Here is a 25,022-nt window from a genome sequence, read left to right as displayed (position 1 = left end):
AATTTGTTTCTCCTATTTGATGCTCCAAACACCATATGAAAAATGAGGTTCCCATAACTTGTAAAAATTTCTACTTGGTTCTACCAAGAAGCAATCCAGTAGTGAACTAGTGATCTCTAAGGAGGCGTCAGGCTGGTTGTTTTTCCTATAGAAACGCTATCTGGATTCTGGACCAGAAAACTTGGATCAGTTGGGTTTATTGCAATTGTTAAAGTTGCCATGTCTAGTTCTGATATTACTGGTTAAGACTTGGGTAGAACTTACTTTCAAAAACTAGTTAAAGAGGAGATTGGTCCCTATTCACATAGGCAGGCTCAGATTTGATGTGAGAATGATTTCACATAAAACCTCAACAGAAATATCTGAACTGCTTAACCTATCCAGATCAAGGGCGGTGCTAGACAATGAGAAACTCTTGACCAGACAATCTAGAACCTTTTCTTCCTCAAATTTGTAAAATTTTCAGTGGTTCTGATGGATCCCTGATTTGAAAAGACAAGGTTCCATAATTGTTGGATGGCGTGTAGAGAGAAGATAAAAAGATAGGGAAGTGTTGGCCACAAATGAGGAGAGTCTTAATCTTAACTCCTTTGGATATTCTTTTACATATCCAAGAGTTACTTCGTCTTTGCTTTGGCCCATGCAAGCCCACTTGATCCCTCTCTCCTCTTGGCATAACCTTCCATATTTTCAGGTTCATGTACGCTTCTCATTCATGATTGGAACCTTATCAACTTCGATTGACAGTGAAGTACAAAAACATGGTTGCCATATACCATACTTGATGCATCACCCTGCCTTATGGATTGATTTTGGATCAACCATGTCCAGCCCAACCAGTTCCACTAGTTTGACCAACTGGTCGACTCAACTGCAGGAGAACAATTTTTCTGTAGTCTTATCCCATCAAGTTTTGTCGTGAGGCTCTTTCAATGCATTGACCATGGGGCTATAACTATGTTCCACGGTCCACCAATCGTTGTGGAAGCCTGCCCTTAACTGATTAGAGTTCCGGGTGTGGATTTAATCCTTACGGCCCAAATGGATTAGATTCAAACCAACCCTAATGTTGGTGTAGCCTTAGATTAGGTTTAGGGTTAGGTTAGGGTTGAGTGTTTGATACAACTCGACCCGGTCGAATCCTCATGTATAGAAGTATGAATTGTTTCATTGTTTAGTGACAACTCTGAATGGACCCAAGTCACCCAAGAAAACCCATGTTTCTCTAGTCAAATTCCTACTGTGTTTTCTTTTTTGAGTTGCAACTTGCACGGCATAATTTCTACTTTTAATCATTTTTTTTTTCTTTTAAAAAATATCCTAGATTTTTGTAGTTTTTTGTAAGATATTTTATGCAGAGTTGGGAAGCACACTAATACCTCAATATATTGTTGTTGTTGACTTGTATAGCGGCCGACATGTTTGCAGAAGAAAATTATTCCTCAGAAGTTCATATAGTAAAGCTTTTAATAAGAATGTAAAATCTAGAGAAAGGAACTGCTCCCAGTAAGAATAGTTTATCTGGTTTGATCAAGCACAAGGGTTTTCTGAGATATCATGTATTTCAAGGCTTGATAATTTAAAAACTCATATCTTATATATGTTGAGCTTTTTTTTTTTTTTTTTTTTTTTTTTTGTTTTTTTTTTTTTTTGGGGCCCCCTGGTATTTGGCCACAATTCAAACTTTGATATTTAGAATGCATTGCTCTTAAGAAATTCTAGAATATCCTGCACCCAAAACTAGCTTAAACTTCAAACTCTCAATAATATATTACTTTAATTGTAATTTTTGTTTACCATTCCTTTTATAATTTCAACTTTTTCTTAGAAAAAATAATAAATATCTTCTTTGTCTAAAGGAAGCATCTGATCGTCCATCTAGGCCTCTAGATGAGCGACATGTGGCCGTTGTTACTTGCATAGGCCTCACATTTTGCATCCAGAGGTCCATGTAGATGGACAGACGCTATCCTTGAGCGAAGAGGATATGGATTTAGAGAAAAATGTGTCAATTCTTCATGGATGCCCCACCTTTTTTACTAGTACGAAGGAATATCCATGTAAGTTACTTTGGGTTAGATTATGTTAGATGTTGATCAACCCTGAATTCCTGATCAGACTGGACCAGACCAGATCAAGCCCTGATACATGAAAGGGGATTAAGCATCTAATCTTTCTGGTTTGGCATCCAAGAACAAGGTATATATGCTACAGTTTTAATTTATGGGTTATACCATAGAATATTTGATTAATGAGTGCGATTATATCAGTGTTATTCTATAATATATCTCATAGATTATAAGAAAAGAAAAAGATGAAAGAGAGCATGGAAACAAATAGATTACATGTGGACTCGGTTTGGCAGGACTGTACAACGAATATTACAAGATAATATTCTGCTTTTTCAAGTGCAGTATAAATAAAGTTGAAAAAAAAAGGGATATATTTTTGAAGAAAGAAGCTAAAAAAAAGTCATACACAGCAGGTCCTCTCAAATCTCAATTCTATATAATATAGGTGCGCTTACTATTACCTTTCTCACGGAAAATGAATGCCACTTTCAAATCCGTGTTCTTTTAAAGCCCATCTTCTCTTCCTTTTCACTCGCTCATCTCCATCTGAAGCTCAAAAGCTTCTACTTGAACCCATTTCATTCCCTCTCTCTCTCTCTCTCTCTTGTTTTGGCTTATCTGAGTTCCAATTCCTTCTTTTTGTTTCTTCTTTAGTAATTTTTTAATTTTTTATTTGCTTTGCTGTTCTTTATAAAATTCTATACCTGGGTTTTCTGTTCACTCTAAAACCCAATTACATCTAAACTATTCTATCTCTTCTCTGGTTTTTCACACTTTCTCATCCCGGAGAAGAATCATATATACACATACATACACACACAAAGACAGGAAAAAAATGAGAGAAACGGGGAAGATAAAGGAAAGAGAGATGGCAGGAAACGAGTGGCTAAATGGGTATTTGGAGGCTATATTGGATGCTGGGAGCAGCAACAAAGGTGGAAGAGAAGCTGGCAGCAGCAGAGGTAGTAAAAAGAAAAATATCAAAGGAGGTGAAGCAGAGAGTACTGGTTGGCTAAGTCCTTCAGCTTCTTCTTTATCATTTTGGGATTCAGATGGGAAAGAAGAGAAAGCCACAGGACTTGTTTTCAGTCCCACCAAGTACTTTGTGGAAGAAGTTATTAACAGCTTTGATGAGTCTGATCTCTACCGCACCTGGGTTAAGGTACTACTTCTGCTACCATTACTGCTGTCATTGTGGCTCTTCAGCTCAATTCTCTTGTAATTCAACGAGTCATGACTCAACTCAGCCTTTCCCAACTGTGTTTGGTATACATTCCGGAAATAGATTCTGGGTCTAGAATGCGTTCTGAAGCAAGAATAAAAAAAATATTCAGGTTTAGAAAGCATTCTAGACCCAGAATTTATTCCAAGAATGCAACAGATCATCACAACCTATGATTCCCCAACTTTCGTTTAAAAGATTGAATTAGATTAGGGCCTTAAATTCATATTTGATTCGTCTAGAATTAATTATGTATCATATGAGTCTAATATATACATAGACAAAAGATTTTATACATGATCATACATAATTCATGAGTTGTTAGATTCGAGATATGATAGATATAAATACATGAATGGCACTTCCATGTGGATTCTTATTAATTACAATAAATATCTCTTGCCTAACTATCATTAGGGTGACAATTTTTTAGCAAAAGAAGACTGAGAATTATGAGAAAAAAAAATTATTAATTTAGGAAAAGGTGTCCATTATATTTTTCCCGTCCTACTATGGAATAAAAAATCATTAGAGTTTGATTAATTTGTATAAGCACAAGCATTTTACAAGTGGTACCATTATCTCTCTTCTAGATTTTTTTTTCTCCCTTTTTTTAAGGGTATGTTAGCTTTATATTAGTGGTTAAGGACTATTACATATGCTATAGCAAGTGTCAAACCTGCTATCTTCATTGAGAGATTTCTGTAATTACCAACTGAACAACCCTTCGATGGTCTCTCTCTTTTGGAATTGGATTGCGGTTCCACCATGGTTGGCTCTATGGTGTACACTTGGCCTTCTTAAACTCTTAACTCTACTTCTTGGTCCCTATCATTCCAAAAGATATGTGGACGGTCCCAAGCCCACTATATCCTTGTGGGTCCACTGTTTTCGTTTACTTTGAATAAATCTCTTTAATTTGTTAATGGAGAAAACGAAGAGAGAGAGAAAGAGAGAAGGGTACGTTAAGCTGTGATACCGTGACGAATTAAACGTCACGAGAAGTTGATGGATCTATGACTTTAATTTATGTATGTGATGGTGATTGAATGACTAACACAGGTAATAGCGACAAGGAACACTCGTGAACGTAATAACAGGCTCGAGAATATGTGCTGGAGAATATGGCATCTTGCTCGCCGAAAGAAACAGGTTTGGATCTTAACATGGGCCTTTCCAGCCAATATGGGCCTTAACATGGGCCTTTCCATTTAATGGCTTGGTTGAAATTCGTTGGACCAGACCAGTATAAGTCCAGCCCAACATGACTAATAATCTGTTTTTCGTTGATTCATGGCAGATTGCATGGGATGATGCACAAAGGCTTGCGAAGAGGCGACTTGAGCGGGAGCAAGGTCATAAAGATGCTGCCGATGATCTATCAGAACTTTCTGAAGGTGATAATAAGGAGAAAGGTGATGTTGATCAGACTGAGCCACCAAAGGAGAAAATTTCCCGGATCAATTCCGAGCTGCGTATTTGGCCTGAAGATGATGATAAGAGACGTTTATATATCGTCTTGATCAGGTAATGCTGGTCTAAGAAATAGGAAAATAGTGATAAGCCCAATCTGATGGACTTAATGAAACTTAAATTGAATTTATATTTGGTTTTCTCTGTTCGTAGCATGCACGGGTTGGTGCGTGGAGAGAACATGGAATTAGGAAGAGATTCGGACACTGGAGGGCAGGTATTAACTAACTGACTGTCACGGAAATCATTTCTTTTCTGTTATTGCATTTGCTTTACCCTAAGAGTGACTTTTCATGAATCTATTGATTTGGGGTTAGGCTCTCTTAGTTCATGATCTCATGCAGGTTAGAAAGATGACTCGTGTCATGAGGTTAAGGCCCCAACCATTCTATTAAATGCTAGAAAATTAGGGATGGACCAAGATGGGTATGGGCCACTATTAAGTTAACTAGCTTAGCCCAACTCAAAGATTTGAACTATGGGCCATGGGTCCTTAACAAAGCCCGCTATACACAACAATGATCTATCTTTGTCTTTCTACGGTATTACTAAAGCTACCACAATTACTTGTGATGTAGGTGAAGTATGTGGTTGAATTAGCAAGAGCTCTAGCCAACACGAAAGGCATATGCCGCGTTGATCTCCTGACTCGTCAAATCTCCTGCCCTGATGTTGATTCTAGCTACGGCGAGCCTATTGAGATGCTGTCATCCTCGTCCGATGCAGATGCACAAAGTGAAGGTGAGAGTCGTGGAGCCTACATAATCCGGATCCCTTGCGGACCTCGTGAGAGGTAATTAGTTTTTCTTAGTGGGCTAGGCTTGAGATGTGGAATAATTCTATATGAAGCCCAAATCCAACAAACTACAGAAATGGGCATTGAATATTTTGGGTTCTAGAAGAGAATAACTAACTCTCTTCTTGTGTGTTGAAACAGGTACATACCAAAAGAGTCACTTTGGCCTTACATTCCTGAGTTTGTGGATGGTGCATTGTCCCATGTTGTGAACATGTCAAGGGTACTAGGCGAACAAATTGAAGGGGGGAAGCCGATGTGGCCTTATGTGATTCACGGTCACTATGCTGACGCTGGCGAGGCAGCAGCTTACTTGTCTGGTATCTTAAATGTTCCAATGGTAATGACAGGTCACTCATTAGGAAGGAACAAGTTTGAGCAGCTACTCAAACAAGGAAGGTTATCTAGAGAGGATATAAATTCAACTTACAAAATAATGAGAAGGATTGAGGCTGAGGAGATGGGGCTGGATGCTGCTGAAATGGTGGTGACCAGCACAAGACAAGAGATTGAAGAGCAATGGGGTCTATATGATGGGTTTGATATAAGGTTGGAGAGGAAGCTCAGAGTGAGGAGGAGAAGAGGAGTCAGTTGCCTTGGTCGCTATATGCCTAGGATGGTGGTATGACCAATCTCTTCCTCCACATTTTGGAATTTAGCAACTATCTACCTACAGGAGGCTTTAATGAAAAATGACAGGTTCATGCTAATTTCTAGTTTTTAGTAATTTAAACTGAAAATATGTACTTTATTAGGTTATACCACCAGGGATGGATTTCAGCAATGTTAAGCAAGAATCATTCGATGCGGATGGTGATCTCTCATCGATCATTGGCTCTGACAGAGCTCAAAGCAAAAGACAAGTCCCACCAATATGGTCTGAGGTTGTAGCTTACTACAACCTGAAAAAGTTTATGTATTTGCAAACAGTAATCAGTATTTTAGAATCAGGATCTCACCTTTCCTGCATCTGTTTTGATGGGTTGTTTTCCAGATAATGCGGTTTTTTACGAATCCTCACAAACCAATGATACTAGCATTGTCCCGTCCTGACCCAAAGAAGAATGTCACCACTCTGTTGAAGGCCTTTGGAGAGTGTCAACCCCTGCAGGAGCTGGCAAACTTGGTAAAAAAACATAACCTTTATGACCTTTGGTTTCCTGGGTTTTATCCCTTTGGTTCAACTATCCAATGAGCTAGACAGAGTTGAAACTGCAAGTCCAGTTTGCTTTCTTGTATTGTTGTTGCAGACTCTAATACTTGGAAACAGAGATGACATAGAAGAGATGCCAAATAGCAGTTCCACGGTTCTCACTACAGTTCTCAAGCTTGTTGATAAGTATGACTTGTATGGTCAGGTGGCATTTCCAAAGCATCACAAACAGTCTGATGTCCCTGAAATATATCGCTTAGCTGTCAAGACCAAGGTATTATTTCTTAATTAATCAAACCATTCAAATTTCTCCATGAACTAGTGCACAAGCAAAGGATTAGCCTCAATGTTCTTTCATGTCTTCAATAGTCCTGACAGTATGTTAATACTTCCAATGCTGTGTAGGGAGTTTTCATCAATCCAGCTCTAGTCGAACCCTTTGGTCTCACTCTAATTGAGGTAAGTTCTATTAAATTTGTAGAATTGAGGTTGTTAGAGTCAGATTGCTTTGATTTTAGCTGGACTTTGATCTTGCAGGCAGCTGCCTATGGGCTCCCTGTTGTTGCAACTAAAAATGGAGGGCCTGTGGATATCATTAAGGTAAAGTGACCTGTTCAATGAAACTATTTGACCATACCAATGGACATTTATTGGCTTAGCTAATGACAGTTACCTGTTTCTTTAGGCACTGAACAATGGCCTTCTTGTAGACCCTCATGATCAGAAGGCCATCTCTGAAGCCCTCCTGAAGCTTGTTGCTGACAAGACCCTCTGGCTTGAGTGCCGTAAAAATGGGCTAAAGAATATCCATCGTTTCTCCTGGCCAGAGCATTGCCGAAACTACCTCTCCCAAGTTGAGCATTGCAGGATTCGCCACCCTACCACCCGTCTCGAGCTCATTCCCAGTGTTGTTGAAGAGCCCATGAGTGACTCACTTAAGGATGTAGATCTCTCCTTGAAATTCTCCATTGATGGTGGGGATATCAAGCTCAATGGAGAACTTGATCCAGTCACCAGACAGAAGGAGCTCATTGAAGCCTTAACCCGTCGCCGTCAGCGGGGTGAGTATTCAGTGGCATCTACCAATGGCAATGTCAATGTAAGTTATGGCCCAGGCAGAAGGCAAAGGCTCTTGGTAATTGCCTTGGACTGTTACAATAGTAATGGTGGTATAACCAGCTCCCTACAAATGATCATCAAGAACCTAATGATGGAAGCAAAGGCTGGCTCTGGACATACCGGGCTTGTGTTATCAAGTGGTTCAACATTGACTGAGATGTTAGATGTATTGAGATCATGCCAAGTGGAGCCAAGTGAGTTTGATGCATTGATTTGCAACAGTGGAAGTGAGATGTACTACCCCTGGAGGGACATGGTCGCTGATGTGGATTATGCAGCCCACATAGAGTACCGGTGGCCTGGTGAGAATGTGAAGTCAACAGTAGTGAGGTTTGCTAGGGTGGAAGGTGGGGCCGAGAATGATGTGATAGAGTATTTGGAGGCATGCACCTCTAGATGCCACACTTATTTGATGAAACAAGGAGCCAAGGTCAGTCAGTCATGCATATTCTTTGAGTCTTTTCCTACTATTTTTAAGTCAACACATCTAAGATGGGAACTTATCCAGTTCTCAAACTTCAACCTATGCTACATTTGCTACAGACTAGAAGAATAGATCAATTAAAGCAGAAGCTACGGATGCGAGGATTCAGATGTAACCTTGTCTACACACATGCTTCAAGACGATTGAATGTAGTTCCACTATTTGCATCAAGAGCCATGGCATTAAGGTTTGTATAAATCTAGTTATAGTTAATACAATATTTATTTTCCTTACTTTTTCAGGTTTCATTTGTTTCGGTGTTCAATTCTACAATATTTTACTTCATAAATTTACAATTGTGTTGTAAAATTTATTTGGACACTTCTCAACATGTAGAAGTTTTTGAAGTGGAAAAAATTTCAAGTAGAATTTTATGCTGAAACAAATAGATATAAGTAATATGCTTTATGATATCTCAATCAGCTTTCAAGCCCAGGACAGCTGACCCTGATTATAAAAACTTCAACTCAAAACATGGTTGGTAGCCTAGTAATGGTTTTCTGGCATTCGTACACCAGAATGGGGTAGAAATAATTTGTAGTCAATATCTCATGGCTTTTCTTGGATTTCACAGGTATCTTTCCATTAGATGGGGCATTGATCTCTCCAAAATGGTGGTGTTTGTGGGTGATAAAGGTGATACAGATTATGAAAGCTTGCTTTCTGGCCTCCACAAAACCCTTATTCTAAAAGGCACTGTGGAGCAGGGAAGTGAGAACCTCCTTCATGGTGAGGATAGCTATAAACGAGATGATGTTGTCCCACAAGCTAGTCCTAACATCATCTCCATGGATGAAGGTTGTGATGCCCATAACATCTCAGATTTCCTTGAAAATCTTGGGATCAAGTGAGATTTTTCTTTGCTTTATATATTTCATGTAGTTTGTTGATACAAAAATGTGCAAAGGCAGTGTATATATAAACTGCAACATGCCACTATATTGAAAATGCTGGTAAACGCCAAAGCATAAAATCACACAGAACATTGATCAATTGGTGCAGATCACCCTGACCTAACTTACAGACTGCTTTGGATCCATTGCTGTATTAGCGCTTACCTGCTCAAAAACAGGATGGAAGAAAAGGTTCTCTATTCTCTAGGGTATGATAGTCACCCTCCCTTTGTATATCCCTCCTCACATGAAATGAACTTTCTGCCCTTCTATGTACCAAACTGTTTTGCCACACCTCATTTCTACATTCCTCTATGCTGCTTCCTTGGTAAACCATTTTGCTAAGATGGAGATATCAGGTGAAGAGTTACTATGTGGGGGGACTGTAGCTCCTGCATGCGTGGAGGCCAATATAGGAGAATGCATGGGAGCAACAAGGCAGACATTCCAACTTTCATGGTGGGTGAGGCAGTCATTCTGAACTCCCCCCAAGTCTGCATGGAGGGGCCACACTCCCCTGCAGAAACCATTTTCCCATCTTACTATCCTATAAAGACATGGGTGTTTGTGGTCCAACAAGAGTCTGAACACCCAACCTCCCAAGAGAAATGAGAATTTGAATCACAATTCTTAATCGATCTCAACTGGGTTCTGAATCTCCAACCTAAACTGCAGTATCAGATTTCTCTGATGCTCATGTCTTTGTGAGTTGTCTTTAAATGAATCCAATTAGCATGTGTCAGAAAGGATATTCTCAGGTGATGTAGTATCAATCCCTGTTTTTAGACCGGGTTTGTAAAAATATATCAGTTCCCCAAACTGTGCATTTGGCAATTTCAATAAAGTATATTTGTCCTGCTCAGAGATGTGGATGTCTTTTACCTTTGGAGTTATTTAAGGGTCTAGGTCTCCATGCTCGATCATTAGAGCTACATTTCCACCAAGTATTCCATCCCACAAGCACATCTAATCACATGTGAAATGCCCTGTACACAAACCAAGGCAGTGTAAATATAATGGCATTGATGGAGTAAATGTTTGCATACCAAAATCAAGGCAGTGCAGAAAACTGCTATACCAGAATATCTGACGACTGAGAAATCAGTCCAATCCTATCAAGTGAAGAAAGAATGTTTGTTAAACATGCGATCAAATAATACCACCTTCAGCTGTTCAATCTTGTCCTTCAGCGAATGCAAGTAGTCTGTTTCCGCAGCTTTATCAGACAACAAGGCTTTGAGTTCCTCATCTAATGCATCCATGCCCATTTCCCTTAATGCTGACTGTAACCAAATACCAATTGTTCATCAAAATATATCAAGAAATACAAGAAAATCATGCCACATTGGTCGTAGTTTTCTGGATAGTATTTGGATTTGTGAAGAGTTAACTTTAGGAGTTATCCAGTATGCAGACCTAAGGAGTTTCAAGGGGAATCAAAGGACAATCCATAATACTTCACAAAACTAGCACATTCCCAGGAAACCTACAGAATATAATATATCTTACTAGATTACAAAAATGGATCATGTTCATGGCTGTATTATTTCTTAAAATAATCTCATAATTGCCCAACTGAACTGGGAGTTTACCAATAGAAAGAAGCAGGACATGAGAGCTTCTTATATTTAACGAAGCAGCGCAAGTAAAATCTTTACTTTGCAGATACAACAATTCTCCCTATATCTTTAATAGCTAAAATAAAAAAAGCAAATTTCTCTCAAGCTCGCTGATCAGAGCAATGAACTCCAAAGGCCTATTAGTAAAACCCACTCAAGAAATTGGAGCGAACTTGAAAAGCATGGCAACAATTTCTCAACATTGTAGATTATGGCAGCTGAAGTAATCATTTTTATGTCAGATGGAGGCCATACGGTAGCAATTTGTATTCAATCATGCATAATTATCAATTTTACCAGCATGATGTAGAGAGTACATGTCTTGCACAGTTGCACCAAATCACAAATAATTTATCTGCTTGAAGGTTTTATTATACAATTGGAGGTCTTCCTTCTCTCCCATCATGGATAAGTTTTAAAAGGTCTTCGACTACTTTGTGATATCTACCTGGCCAGCAGTACAATATAGCTCCATTCAAACTTTTATGGTTTGCTCATTATCACCCACTAGCTCATGCATTGATTTAGAAATTCATGAATAGCAAACACACCAGACCACAGGGTGACTTAAGGGGGGCAAAAATAACGTAAATGAATAGCCAAACTTGCAAAATATCAAGCTTCTAGACGTGTCATTCATATGCACCCTGAGAGGCTGAGATCATGTTTTTCATCTACATATTGATGAATTTTTTCCCCACAATATGAATAAGACCTACATCAAGTCACTGAATCATGAACAAGACCTACAGCAGATGTAAACTATAAATTTGAAAATTGAAATATATTTAAGATTGAGGGCAGAGCAGATAATTGTTGGAAAATGAGAACAAAAACCAGATTTATAGTAAATGGGCTTGCTTTAATTTTCTACTACATTTGTTTTCTTTAAGCAAAAAAGATGGAGTTGAGCCAGTGAAGGTAAAGGGATATTGAAGTACATATGCACAACTGAGTCCCACATTCGGAGAGTGAGACTCAAACAATGAATCGGAAAGTAGTGCTCTCAACTGAAGCACATGAACAATGGTGCAGGAAGCCTGTTAAAGTCCAGTGTGGTTCCTCCAAGTCATCCAAGATTAACATGATGGAAACTGACCTGAAGGAGGCAGTCCAACGACTCCAATCACAGTTGAGTCCACAAGGGCATTGCCACCACTATTGCATGAGGCTCATACTAGTGCTAGGTCTGGGTAGGATTATAATGTATGCAGTCCAATCCCAGTTTGCAAAGAGTACATCTTTATGTTTTAAGGATAGTTTTGCACTGACTAGTTACAAGTCATAGTAAGTTCTAGTTTTTCCTTTTCTACTTTTACCTCCCTAGGGAGGCCTATTTAATATCAAGGACAACGTTAATGAAAGACACAGGAGAGAGGTATTCATTCTCACGCAATCAATTCAAGCTTGTGGTCAACATTGAAAATGTTTGGTGAAAGGAAGTACCAGGGTTACTAAACTACTTGTTTATGCTACAGTAACATGATTCTAAGTGGTATTATATTAGAAATTTGGTATTTAGTAATTTTGGTTAGTTTTAAATTGTTAACAATCCTACTTTATTTAAGTTAGCTTCTATTTTTGTTGGTAGAATGGCTTATTGATCAATGATCTCAAGCCCTCTATTTATAATTAAGTGGAAAGTACACTATTACAAGGAATAGAATTTTACATGATACAAACTATAATTGAACTCTTAGTAGAATCCAACACTCCCCCTCAAGTTGAGGCATAGATACTAGTCATGACCAACTTGCCTACAATAGGAAGGAAATCTCTTTCTTTTAAACCCTTAGTGAAAACATCTGCTACTTGGTCTCAGGATCTTACAAAAGGCATGCAGATAAGCCCTCGTTCCAACTTTCCTTTGACAAAAAATCTGTCAATTTCAATGTGCTTAGTTTGATCATGTTGCACCGGATTATTAGCAATACTAATAGCAGCCTTGTTGTCACAATATAACATCATAGGGTTTGGAACTTGGACTCCAATATCTTGCAGCAAACTTTCAACCATAGTAGCTCACAAACTTCACGAACCATAGGCCATAGCTTTATATTCAGCTTCTGTACTAGATAAAGCTACCACATTTTGTTTCTTACTTCTTCAAGTAACTAGATTACCTTTAACCAAAGTACAATAACCTGAAATTGACTTCCTGTCTGGAGATCCACCCCAGTCTGCATCAGTGTATGCTTCTACTTTTAGATTACCAATGGGTGACAAAAGTATTCTTTTTCCAGGAGTTCCCCTCAAATATTGTAGTATTCTGCTAACAGCCTTCATATGAGCTAAATATAGATCATGCATGAATTGGCTCACTATCCCTACAACATAAGCGATGTCTGGCTTGGTGTGGGACAAGTAAATAAGCTTCCCTACCAACCTTTGGTATCTTCCTTTGTCCACTGGTTCTCCCTCTTTTTCTTTAAGTTTAGCTCCAACTTCAATAGGGGTATCAACTGCTTTATGCCCCAACATTCCCACTTCTAATAATAAATCTAGGACATACTTTCTTTGGGATAAGAATATACCTTTCTTTGATCAAGCCACCTCAATCCCTAAGAAATATTGTAACTTCCCTAGATCTTTAATTTCAAACTCTCTACCAAGAAAATCCTTCAACTTTTGAATTTCTTCACCATCATTCCCTGTGATGACAATATCGTCTACATAGACAATGAGAAGTGAGATGTTAGTACCTGACTTCTTGACAAATAGTGTATGATTAGCATTGCTTTGCTTGTACCCAATAGAAGTCATTGCCTTCAGGAGGCGTCCAAACAAGCATCTAGAAGACTGTTTTAACCCATAAATTGACATCTTCAACCGACAAACTTTCCCTGCGGTATTGTCATCGGAGAAACCATATGGGATTTCCATATAGACTTCTTCCGCTAACTCCCCATATAAGAAGGCATTCTTTACGTCTAGTTGGTGCAAGTTCCAGTCTTTGTTCACAACTACAGACAACAGAACTTTGACAATGATTAGTTTTGCAACAGGGGCAAAAGTCTCCTGATAATCAATCCCATAGGTCTGGGTAAACCCCTTTGCAACTAGTATAGCTTTCAACTTGTTGACTGATCCATCCATATTTTGTTTAACCACAAATACCCATTTGCAGCCCACTGGTTTTTTTCCTGGAGGAAGTGTAACCAGCTCCCAAGTGTCATTTTTCTTCATTGCCTGCATTTCCTTAACCATAACTGCCTTTCATCTCTTATCAGCAGAGGCTTCCTGCCAACTTTTAGGAACAGATACAGATGACAGAGAGGATATCAAAGCACGGTAGGAGTCAGACAAAGAGTTATAAAAAACATATTTAGCTATGGGATGTTGAGTACAAGATTTGACTCCTTTTCTAACAACAATAGGAAGATCAGAAGAAGATACCTTAAGGGGAATAGTGGAATCTGATTCTGGAGCAGGAGACTGAAGTGGTAACGTATCACCTTTCTCCACCTGCTTTAGCCGGTTGTAATTCTTCCTCTGATAAGTCTGCACCTCCTTATTCTGATCAATATGGTTTTGAAAGACCTCAACAGTTTGTCTACAAGAGTGGTCTCCCCCTGGCTAGGCTCTTCACATGGTTCAGAAAACGAAGGGGAAAGATTAGAGTCCTCAGGTATACTGGCCGAAGTCTCCCCCTGGTCAGGAAACTCTTCTGGGACTCTTAAGTTGTGTTGGGGTGTGATAGGAAGATCTAGAGTCGGAAAAAACACCTCTCCTCTAGGACTCTCCCCGTGGAGAGGTGTATAGTAAGGACAAGACTCATTCAAAATGACATTCATTGATACAATGGTTTTCCTGGAAGGAGGATGATAACATTTATACCCTTTCTGAGTAGCAGAATACCCTAAAAATATGCAGCATAGGCCACGGGGAGCCAACTTACTCTGTTGGGCGGTGATTCTAGCATAACACACATCCAAAATTGTTTAGGGGAATAATAAAAAAAGAGGCTCCCTGAAGAATCTCATTAGGACATTTAAAATCAAGTATCCTACTGAGCATTTTATCATAAGGTAAGAAGCAGTGAGTATAGCATCACTCAGTATTGGTCAGGTACATTCATAGCAATTATAATGGAACGGGCTATCTCTAAGAGATGCCGATTCTTCCTTTCGATAACCCCATTTTGGGCAGTCGTATCAACGCAACTGGTCTGGTGTATTATGCCAAAGTCAGAGAGATATCTCTGAAATTCACCATCAATATACTTTGTGCCATTGTCACTGCGAAGGATCTTCACAGTGGCATTAAACTGAGTTTTAATCATATTATAAAAATCATGAAAATATTGGAAAACCTCATTTTTTTGTTTTAAAAGATAAATCCATGTAGAATGAGAATGACAATCAATAAAAGTAACAAAGTACCTATGGCTAGTAATAGACACAATTCGGCAAGGACCCCACACATCAATATGAATTAGCATAAAAGGAATAGTTTTTCTATTACGAAGAGAAAGTAAATAAGTAGAACGAGTCTGCTTCGCAAAAATGCAGGCTTCACAAAAAAAATCATCTTTATTATGAGAAGAAACTAAATCAGGAAATATTTTCTTAAAAGTTCTTACAGGGGGGTGACCTAGCCTACGGTGCCACTGATGAAGGTCTAATAATACCGAATGGACCTGATTAGAAGATGTAGTCAGAGCAGAAGTAGATCCTTGTCTAGTTTACCACGTCCAATCTCCTTCCCCGTGACCAGATCCGGAAGACACAATAAGATGGGAAAAATGTCACTTTACAATTCAAGTCATGTGTAAGACTACTAATAAAGAGCAAGTTATTAGAGAAAGAGGGAACATGTAAAACTTTAGACAAAGAAAGTAATGGTGAATGGTCCCTTTTCTAACAATGGAAGAATAGGAGCCATTAGCAATTCGAACTTTATCCTTTCCGAAAGTTGGAGAATATTGTAAGAAAAAGGAGGATAAACCTGTCATATGATCTGTGGCTCCTGTATCAATGATCCAAGGAGTAGAAACTGAAGAAACTTAGAAGCTTGTAAAAGTTTTACCTGAAGTAGCAAGGTAGGAGTTGGTTTGGTTAGTAGAGGAAGCAGTGGTAGAGGTTGTACCGGCAGAGAAGACTTGCAGAATAGGTCGTAGAGTATCTAACTCCTCTTATGAAAGATCAACGTCTGCAGAGGGTGTTGTGGAAACTGTTTCAGAAATATGAGCTTTCGGTTTTCCTCTTTGTTGTGCTCTTTTTTGCTCAAAATCAGCAGGCTTCCCATGGAGCTTCCAACAATTTGCCTTGGTATGATATGGTTTGTGACAGTGCTCACACTTGATAATCTCCTTAGCTGAATCAAATTTAGTGCTAACAGATTGTAAGGCTGATTTCTCCACAATAGGAGCATGAAGCATGGCTAAACGACGGCTTTCCTCACACTGAACAAGGGCATAAGACTGTTCAAGTGTAGGAAAGGGAGAATGACTTAATACTTGCACTCTGATTTGATCGTACTCCACATTCAAACCTGCCAAGAAGTCATATACCCGAATCTTATCAATGTGCTTCCTATAATAGTCACATCATCTGGATTAGTGGGGTGATAATCCCCATAATGATCCAACTCCTACCAAAGAGAGCGCAACTCAGCATAATATTGGGCTACAATCATTTCCTTTCGGGTAGTCTCATAAAGCTTTTTTTGTAGCTTATAAACCTGTGCATCATTCCCCAACTGTCCATATGTTTCAGTAATAGCCTTCCAGATTTGGGCTGCAGTATCAAGTAATAGGTACCCACGGGTAATATTTGGATTTATGGAGTTCAAAGGAATGACATAATAAGAGAGTCATTCGAGATCCAATTATCTTGTGAAACACCTGTGGTAGTAGGTTGGATAGTGGTGCCTGTAACGTGTCCAACAAGTCCTCTTCCGGCAATAGTCAAGTAAGCAGATCGAGACCAAATCAAATAATTGTACTGAAAGAGGATGAAGAGTGGAATAATGTGCAGAGCCAGTGGAAACAATAATACCATCGGTAGTTGCCATGTTGAAAAATTGCTGCAGTTCTTCAGTCGTCACCTTTCAACTGAAACATCGCAAAATGTAATAGCCAAACCACGATTCAAAACACCTTAGTACATGGTTTTTTTTTTTGAAAATGACAAATACGTCCCTAACAAATCTGAATTTACAATTTAGTCCCTGGTCCGATTCAAAGCAGAGCAGCTTCTTCTTTTCTACTTTCCTCTATTTTCTGGTTCGATTCAAAGCAGGAGCAGCAACAGCAGCTTCTCTTCTACTTTTTTTTATGTCGTTGTTCTTCTCGAATCAAGGCAATAGATGCAGCAAGCAGCGATAGTTGCAGGAGTTGTTTGTCTTCTTCTCTTCTTTCCTTTTCTTCTTGGTCTTCCTGAACTCACTGTAGTGCAGCGGAACTGAAGAACAAAGAAAAGAAAAAGGGCCGATAATTGCAATGGGTGCAGCGGAATTGAAGAACAGAAAAAGGAGACGGAACTGCCAGAAAAAATAAGGAGCCGATGGGTTGCGATGGGTGCAGCGGAACTGAAGAAAATAAGAAAAAAAGGCGATGGGGTTTTTTTGAAAAAATTTAGGGAATTACGATGGGTTTGAAAAAATTAGAAGCGAGAGAGACATTTTTGCTTTGTTCTCTTTTTCTCTCGTCCCTAATCGAACTTAGGCTCTGATGCCATGTTGGTAGAATGGCTTATTGATCAATGATCTCAAGCCCTCTATTTATAATTAAGTGGAAAGTACACTATTACAAGGAATAGAATTTTACATGAATACAAACTCTAATTGAACTCCTAGTAAAATCCTACAATTTTCTTTTTAAGTGCTTGTAATCAGCCAATTGATATGAATAAGAAAATAGAATAAAGCTTGAGCTTTGTGAGTGCATGTGCACTCTTCCCCTTACCCCCCTCTTCTTTTGTTTATGAGATTTCTTCACTTTCTTCCCCTGCAACTCTGTTTCTTTTCTTGTTTCCTCTACCCTCCCCTTCCCTTTCTCCTTTTATTCTTCCTCAAATATTCTGTCTGGCATGTACTAGAACACAATCATCATTTCCTCCTCTAAGCACAATGACAGGACATTCAGTTAATCTTTTAAGAGGGAAGCCCCATCCAACATACAAAAGCCTATTCAATTGGATCTAAGCTGTGAGATCTCCACCACTAAAAGCCCATACAGGAGATGAAACAACTTTCAGAAACAGTCTTCATTTACAAGGACAAAAGAATTGGCATGGTCTAAAACAAGTGAAAAGGTCAGATTATAATTGATCAATGGATATTATTTTGAATTATGAGAACTCGATCAAGTATCTTGGTGTTTTCTTCCACCATGCATAGATAGTAATCTCGTCTACAGTGATCAGCCAACCCTAAGAAGTGCAGCAAGTATGGCAAAATTAACTGACCGGAAACTCAGCAACCGTGCATTGCAATTCCTTGATTGACTGCTGCATCTGATGAGAAACAAAATTAAAAATTGTTGCAGAACAAAATAGAAAAATGCTAGCAAACTAAGTGCAGTGTCTGCAGAAATGGAAAAATGTCAGCAAAGAAAAGCCCCCCGTAGCATTTGGAAATATTAAGCCCTGGTTACCAATGTAGAGATATTCTTCTTCTTATTATTATTATCTTTCTTTGGGGGGAGAGAAAAAGATAACTTTAGTTAAAAAAATACTTTGTTGTGATTAAAAAATTCCAGACCATGGAATTTGTAACTTGATTAAAAGCCTCATTTCTTTGCCTACTTCGTTCGCTTTCATTTTCTTAGTCCAATAAATGAAATTGAAGAAGTATTTGCAAAGAATGCAAACTTTAGAAGTAATGAGTAGCTACGACAGCAACCCTCTCTCTAACTTATGATCATGTCAGATTCTAATTGTTCTCAAAATAGCATCCACTACAAGATAAAAGTATATATTTTAGTTCTTGATGCAACACGGTCATTTTATTCTAGAAGTTAGTCAAACAATAAGCCTATCAAGTGCTTCCTAGTACGGTTGAAGTGTACCAAGTTCATGTCTTGACAGAATAATCCATTTTCTAGTTTTGGTGACCTGATGAAAATTAGTTCTCTGAAAATTAATGTTCATAGGAGGCACATGATTAATTAAGTTTTAGAGCTAATATGTCAAATTTACCTTGTCGTTAATCAAAGTTTTCTTGAACATAAAACACTACCAACTTTATAAAAATAAAGGAAACCCCCCCCCCTCCCTTTATTTTCTGTCCCTTTTGGGTTGTTTGTATATTTTGATGTTGGCCCAAAATAAAGAAGGAATTAAGGGAAAAACCTAATATATCTATAGTTAGGTTATTGTGTTGCAGTTTAGTGAAGTCAGATTCTTTTTTTATGGTGTGTGCGGGAAGAAAGAGGGGTGCCTAAATGGAGAAAGTGAAGAAAACTGCCAGTGCAGTTGATCAGAAGCCCGCCTGTGATCAGAAGTCACTAACCGAATGATAGTATATCTAAACAATGGACATAGTAACTAGATTTAAGATGTAACTGTTTTGCATGATGGACCAAATTGATTCCCACAGGCATACCAGAGATATCACTTAGGGATCAGTTTCTTGCGTCAAAGTTTCAAGTTGTAAATATTACAGTTAACAACATTGTGAAACATTTACAAAGTGCTAATTGTGGCAAAGGCAATCTCAAGTGATTTTCTATCCTTGAATTTAAATTCTTACACAGTGGCTGATCCTGTTGACTTAAAGGGATGGAACATACCTTACTGGTCTTCAAAAGAAGTTCGGATTTTTTTACACATATCTCATCAAGCCTAGCTGTTGCAGCATCCATCTTGGTCATCAAGTCCTTGGAATTCTTTGTTACACAATCACAACACTAAAAGACTAGTCAAAATATCAAAATAGAGGGGGCAAAATGCTCAAATTTCAAAAGTTTAATACCAGATTGTCTGCAATGGTATGTGTTTGGATTGTAGATTTGTCTGCATAGAAGAGCTCAAAATGTGAGGAGTATATAAGTCTCCCTCCTAAGCAAAATATGAGCTTTGGCACCTATATGAGATGCATGTAGATTGTCTCCGTTCCAGTTCACATATCGCATGGGTGGCTACAAAATCTGAAAGTACATATGTAGCACAGAGGGTTCTAAGGTACCTATCAACTGTAAGGACTGAAGACCAGTAATTGAGGAGAGAAATCCAGATAATGAATTTGACCCCAGACAGATGGTCTAAACTTATCACTAACTTAACAGAACAGCCTAACCATCTGGTATATTTCAAGTCTCTGAATTTTGACAATGAACAGGCACTCAAAATCAGTAGTGCAGGTAAACTCAGAGCAATGGGTGGTAAAGGCAGGGTACATCTCATCCCTTGAAACTTATATTGATTTAATAAAATGATGCAGTTGGCATATGTTCCATGACGCATCCAACTATCCGCAAAAAATGCAGTGACAATTCACAGTGTAATGATCAATTCAGGCTCCCTGAGACGTAGTCTCTATCTGCACCCTACTTCAGTAATATAAGTTAGAAGCCTACATACACAGATGTCAATGGGAACTCAAGTATCCACAAACATACAAACATAATTTAACAGGTCTACCTTTAAATGTTCCTTCAGCATCACCAGTCTTCCCCTCAACCTGTACCAGTTTTTGTCAGTGTGATGAAAAGAAGAAAAAAAAACTCAGCAAAGTGCAGTAATAAAATGCATGAGTGAGGTAAGACTAAGAAGATCAACATTTATTTGTTCTATACAGATAACTACACAAGTCACAACAACTGACCCTCCCCAGACCCTGTGCACTGCGTATGACCTTTGTTAAATCACCACAACAACTCAGCCTTATCCAACTAAATGAGTTCGTGCTATCTATCTGTACTCAAGAAAATTCTTTTTATAAATTATATTATAAACAGCCCAAAAGGGACAGTGCAAAGGGAGGAGAAGAGAGAGTCTGAGGTACCGGAGAGAAAGAGCTTGGACTTAAGAAGGTTAATACGAAGATCAGAAAGGGACTCAAAAAAGTGGAGAGAGTCAATGGCTTTTGAGATTGAATTGTCTCTGTAGAATTTCATGAAATCATTCACAAAAGCAAGGTGAGTGAGGCTAGAGGACTTGCATTTGGGAAGAGGAGAAATGAGGTGGAGGTCAGTTTTGGATTGGATGTTGCAAGAGAGGACTTCGAGAGCCAGGGAAAAGAGGTAATGGGAGAGAAGGCAGCCCTAGTGAATACTCACACTGGAGGGGAAGAAGCCAGCAGGGGACCCATTGACAAGCACCGAAAAGGAGGGAGAGGAAATGCAGGAATAGATCAAGTAGGAGAAGGGGGAGAGGATTCATTTGGTTGAGAACATTCATGATGAAGTCCCAGTGCAAGGAATAGAAGGCTTTATGGATGTCAATTTTCAGAAGAGCAGTGAGAGAGGAATGCTTGCAGTTGAAGCCATGGACAATCTGGGAGCAAAGAAGAATATTGTTTTAAACAATACGGCTGGAAATGAAAACACACTGATTCTGTCTGACAAGCGAGGGGATAACTTTGGGGAGGTGATTGGCAAGGATCTTGTCAATAAATTTGTAGAAAATTAGAGAAGATTACAAAAAGAGATGGATCTGAAGTCAGATATGGAAGGGGCACCCACGATCTTGGGAATAAGGCAGAGGAAAGTTTGGTTGGTTCATACTCAAGAAGTTTAAATCAATAGCATGCAAAATTGGAATAGGAGCACTAGGAAAATATTAGTTAAAGGGATTTATGTTCTAAATAATCAGCCAGTACTGTAAATAAAAGAATAAATGGAAAAGAAACCTTCTAGAACTTCCTAAATTTACATTGATCATTTTTCTTTGAATCCCTTTCTCTTGGATCTTAGTGTTATTGGTTCTTTCTGATCTGACCTTCTAAATGTTATTGTTGGAAACATAATTCGTGCAACATAAGGAAAGTAACTGAGCATAAAATGAAAAGTGCAGTTTTTAATAGTTTCATACTATCATGATAGCATTAGGGTCCAACAATACCAGATAAGAAACCTTTGCAGTAACACATAAAAGCAGATCTCAGACAGAAGGTTATACCATCCGAAGCTCTCCCATGCGGACCTTATTAGAGTGGATCCAGTCCTGCTTAAAAGAGAAAATAATAAGTCGGTCAACTAGAGAACAGAAGAATGCAGAATACAATAGCTATCTAACATTATTATTGGGAAAAAAAAAATCTTAAAGTTAACCTGTTGGTCTTGTAATTTGGCATTCATTTCCTCCACGACCCTTGTGTAGTAAGATCTATACTAGTATAACACTGAAAAGTTATAATCTCCTCTATTTATTAAATGCCATGTATTGACAGATGGTTTAACTCCTTGTTTAAACTATCCATCTTGAGACCACCTTTTTTCATTGAATTTGGCAGATAAACTGATCCTCTCTTGATCAATAAGCTCCAAAGTCTGTATATTAAGCAAAGGAAGAAGTTAAGAACTACATGCAATGTATCAAAGTGCTCCTTGACTTTCATTAGCAAATTTTGTACCTAATAAATAATAGATATCTAAGATAAAATTTGCAGCATTTCCGTATGTCTATTCATTTATGAAGCCAGTTTACTAAAGGGTCATCTAGGGGTGTCAATTTACACAATAGATGGGCTGAAATTTTGCAAACAGGCAAACCTTAGGCCTGCTGCTTCAATGTTAACTTTCAGCTGAAACAGAATCAGCCAAATGGAAAAATAAACTCTTGTCAAATTGAAGACCACAAAAGGGATGGTTTAATAGCTCTTTGAACCATAATATATAGTTGGTGGGAAATTTCACTATTTACTCAATGCTTTCCCTTCCTTTTTTTCCCTTGATGTTTATGTTTCCTCAACAAGCCTTGTAGTAATAGTAGCAGTTTAAGATACCAAGACAAGCAACCACAAGTATGATTAGTAGAGAAAAGGAGTATGATAGTGAATGAATGTTGATGTTTGGATGTAGAGATTTTTTAAGCGGGTGTTTAAAATAGGTGCAGATTCTCAGCCATTCTAATACAACGTGATGCATAAGAATTTTCCATATTTAAACCAAATTAAGTAGTATTAGATTTAATTTCCTAGGAAACCTTCCTATTTTTTTCTCTTGATTTTGAGGTGATGGGCAATTGAAATTGGTGAAGACAAATGTAACACTCAATGAACTTCCAACTGTAGGACACCTGCATCTTCAAATATTCTAAACTCAGTTCGACTGGTAGTTTTTTCAATTATTTAGTTATTTATTTTTATATTTAATTTCCCATGAAACGCTATCATGTTTCTACTCATTTTGAGATGAAGGTGCAATTGAATTGGTGAAGACAAGTTTAACACCCAATGAACTTCCAACTGTAGGACGCCTGCATCGTCAAACACTCTTACTCAATCCGAATTTTAGAAGGGGAAACAGAGAAACCAATATGAATCATTGTACTCATTTTGTACAATTAATCCGAATTTCCCAAAATATAAAAAATAAAAAGAGAGAAAACAAATGGAAAGAAATCATTCGTAACTATGAGTTAGTAGCAAACCTGAGAAGCGGTGGAAACGTCTGTTTGTAGAGAGGCGATCTTCTTCTGCTTTTCTAAAATCTGGGAGCACATCTGACCTTTGGCTTTCTCCATGCCTTCTATCTCCTCCTTGACATGTCTCGTTTCGGATATTCCTGTAATAATGTGGTCGCAGAGAAGATTTGAAGAAGATTAAAATGCAAGACAATTTTGGAGTCATAGGCTCATTAGAGAAAAGAAAAACTACTAAACGAGTCCTACGCTAATAATAGGGAACTACTAAACGGAACACCTCTAGAATTGACAGTAACCCCTGAAAATAACATACGCATAATCCTGTCAACCTCTAAGCAGTATGAGTCCTTTTGGTATAGTCGCTACCAGATTTTCGCAGGAAATGCTCACCGTACTATTCATCACGAAATTTCTAGGGAACTAAGAAATATCAAAGGAGAAAAACCTAAATCGAGGTCTTTTTCAATGTTGCCAATCTCCGTTATTTGTTTTTCTTCTTCCACTGCAATCGTCACCACTTGATCTTCTAAATCTGCCGATGATTCAATGAAGAGCAGTTAATCAGTACGATGCAGCAGCGGTAGCAGAGAAGAAGACACGATTTAGCGAAGAGCAGAGATTACCGTTAATTTGAGAGCGTAACAACTTCATCATCATCATATAATCTTCCATCTCGGTTAAAGTTCTTCAGATTTCTAAGACACACGAAAACAAGTAAAAATGCCAAATGAGTGATGTCATAGTTCATTTACCAGGTAGATCCAGTATCAAACAATTCCCCGAAACTCGCAGACAACTTGAATTTTTCAAAAGAGAATGAAGATAGATTCGATCATCGATAGAAGGGACCAAAAGAAGTTGCAGAGAGGCCTTACCCTTCTAAGCTGTAATTCAGAAATCGAATTCCGAGGATCTCAATTGCGTCGTGTTTGTTTGAGATCGCGTCCCAACTAGATCATTTTAAATTAGAAATCGGTTCTTCCCGCCCTTTTTCCCCAGCGCTAAAGGCATCGAGTCTTTTTCATTAATTAATTAAAATAATAAATTTGGTTTGTGGTGGCGTAGGAACCACGCTAATCTCTGCCACGTCATCCACTGTATTATTTGATAATACCTGAACTACCCTTTGAGTTATCCAATAGCGGTCTGGTTCTGATAGTATCTGTTATATGGAGAGTTTTCTGTTGAGGTACTTGAGTATGACTCAAATACTTCAATAATCACCTCTTATATTTTATGTATGGCTCTAGCATTAGTTTTAAGAATATAATTTTTAAACTTAATATCATATAATTCATAATTTTTCAAAATGAATAACAGCAAATTTTTCTAGTTGCTTTTGATTCTTGCATTCTTGTTGTAATTTTGCCTATTTTTCCACTTCAGATTTCTCTCCGTCCTAGTCATTGATGATAATTATCTAATGCTAGAATGTATGGATTTTCTTTGATCTTCCGGCAGGTTCTTTCGGTTGCTTCTAATTAGATCAGATTAAAAGCATTTGAAGAATTTTCAGCAATATATCTCTTTCACAAAAAAGGGTCATATTTCTTTAATCAGTCTACTCCTGTTGTGTTGTTTAGTGAACAATCTTGGTCTTGCACACATAATAGGGCTTTCATAAATTGAATTGTGACGGTGCCGATTGATTTTCGAAAAGA

The 25,022-nt window shown here is 38.2% G+C and overlaps 2 protein-coding genes across 5 annotated transcripts; one reads left to right on the top strand and one right to left on the bottom strand.

Moving 5' to 3' along the window:
* Positions 1-2,531: 2,531 nt before the first annotated feature.
* ATSPS4F (Sucrose-phosphate synthase family protein) lies at positions 2,532-10,102 on the top strand. Its single transcript, XM_089160528.1, has 14 exons — positions 2,532-3,234; positions 4,357-4,446; positions 4,595-4,821; positions 4,921-4,984; positions 5,346-5,560; positions 5,705-6,185; positions 6,319-6,447; positions 6,558-6,689; positions 6,814-6,990; positions 7,122-7,175; positions 7,254-7,316; positions 7,402-8,265; positions 8,379-8,506; positions 8,894-10,102. The coding sequence occupies exons 1-14, from the start codon at positions 2,908-2,910 to the stop codon at positions 9,168-9,170; spliced, it is 3,228 nt and encodes a 1,075-aa protein (XP_089016654.1). The 5' UTR covers positions 2,532-2,907; the 3' UTR covers positions 9,171-10,102.
* On the bottom strand, positions 9,914-24,322 carry LOC149008975 (tropomyosin). Of its 4 annotated transcripts, none has more exons than XM_089160539.1 (13): positions 24,237-24,322; positions 23,985-24,056; positions 23,639-23,893; positions 23,368-23,501; positions 22,047-22,265; positions 21,895-21,939; positions 20,416-20,455; positions 19,748-19,788; positions 19,566-19,661; positions 18,241-18,288; positions 10,376-10,495; positions 10,095-10,198; positions 9,914-9,988 (listed from the first exon to the last, which is right to left on the bottom strand). In XM_089160539.1, exons 5-12 carry the CDS (start codon positions 22,071-22,073, stop codon positions 10,142-10,144), a joined length of 474 nt encoding a protein of 157 aa, XP_089016665.1. In that variant the 5' UTR covers positions 22,074-22,265; positions 23,368-23,501; positions 23,639-23,893; positions 23,985-24,056; positions 24,237-24,322; the 3' UTR covers positions 9,914-9,988; positions 10,095-10,141. The 4 variants fall into 4 exon arrangements, with proteins under 4 accessions (XP_089016665.1, XP_089016668.1, XP_089016666.1 ...); XM_089160542.1 differs by having other exon boundaries at positions 23,752-23,893; XM_089160540.1 differs by having other exon boundaries at positions 23,807-23,893.
* Positions 24,323-25,022: the final 700 nt, after the last annotated feature.

This window comes from Hakea prostrata, chromosome 7, assembly GCF_041222555.1.
Source record: "Hakea prostrata isolate BN-2017 chromosome 7, UWA_Hpros_2, whole genome shotgun sequence".
Taxonomy (NCBI): domain Eukaryota; kingdom Viridiplantae; phylum Streptophyta; class Magnoliopsida; order Proteales; family Proteaceae; genus Hakea; species Hakea prostrata.
The sequence above is the reverse complement of the archived record's forward strand: the minus strand, read 5'-3'. Positions and strand labels throughout refer to the sequence as shown.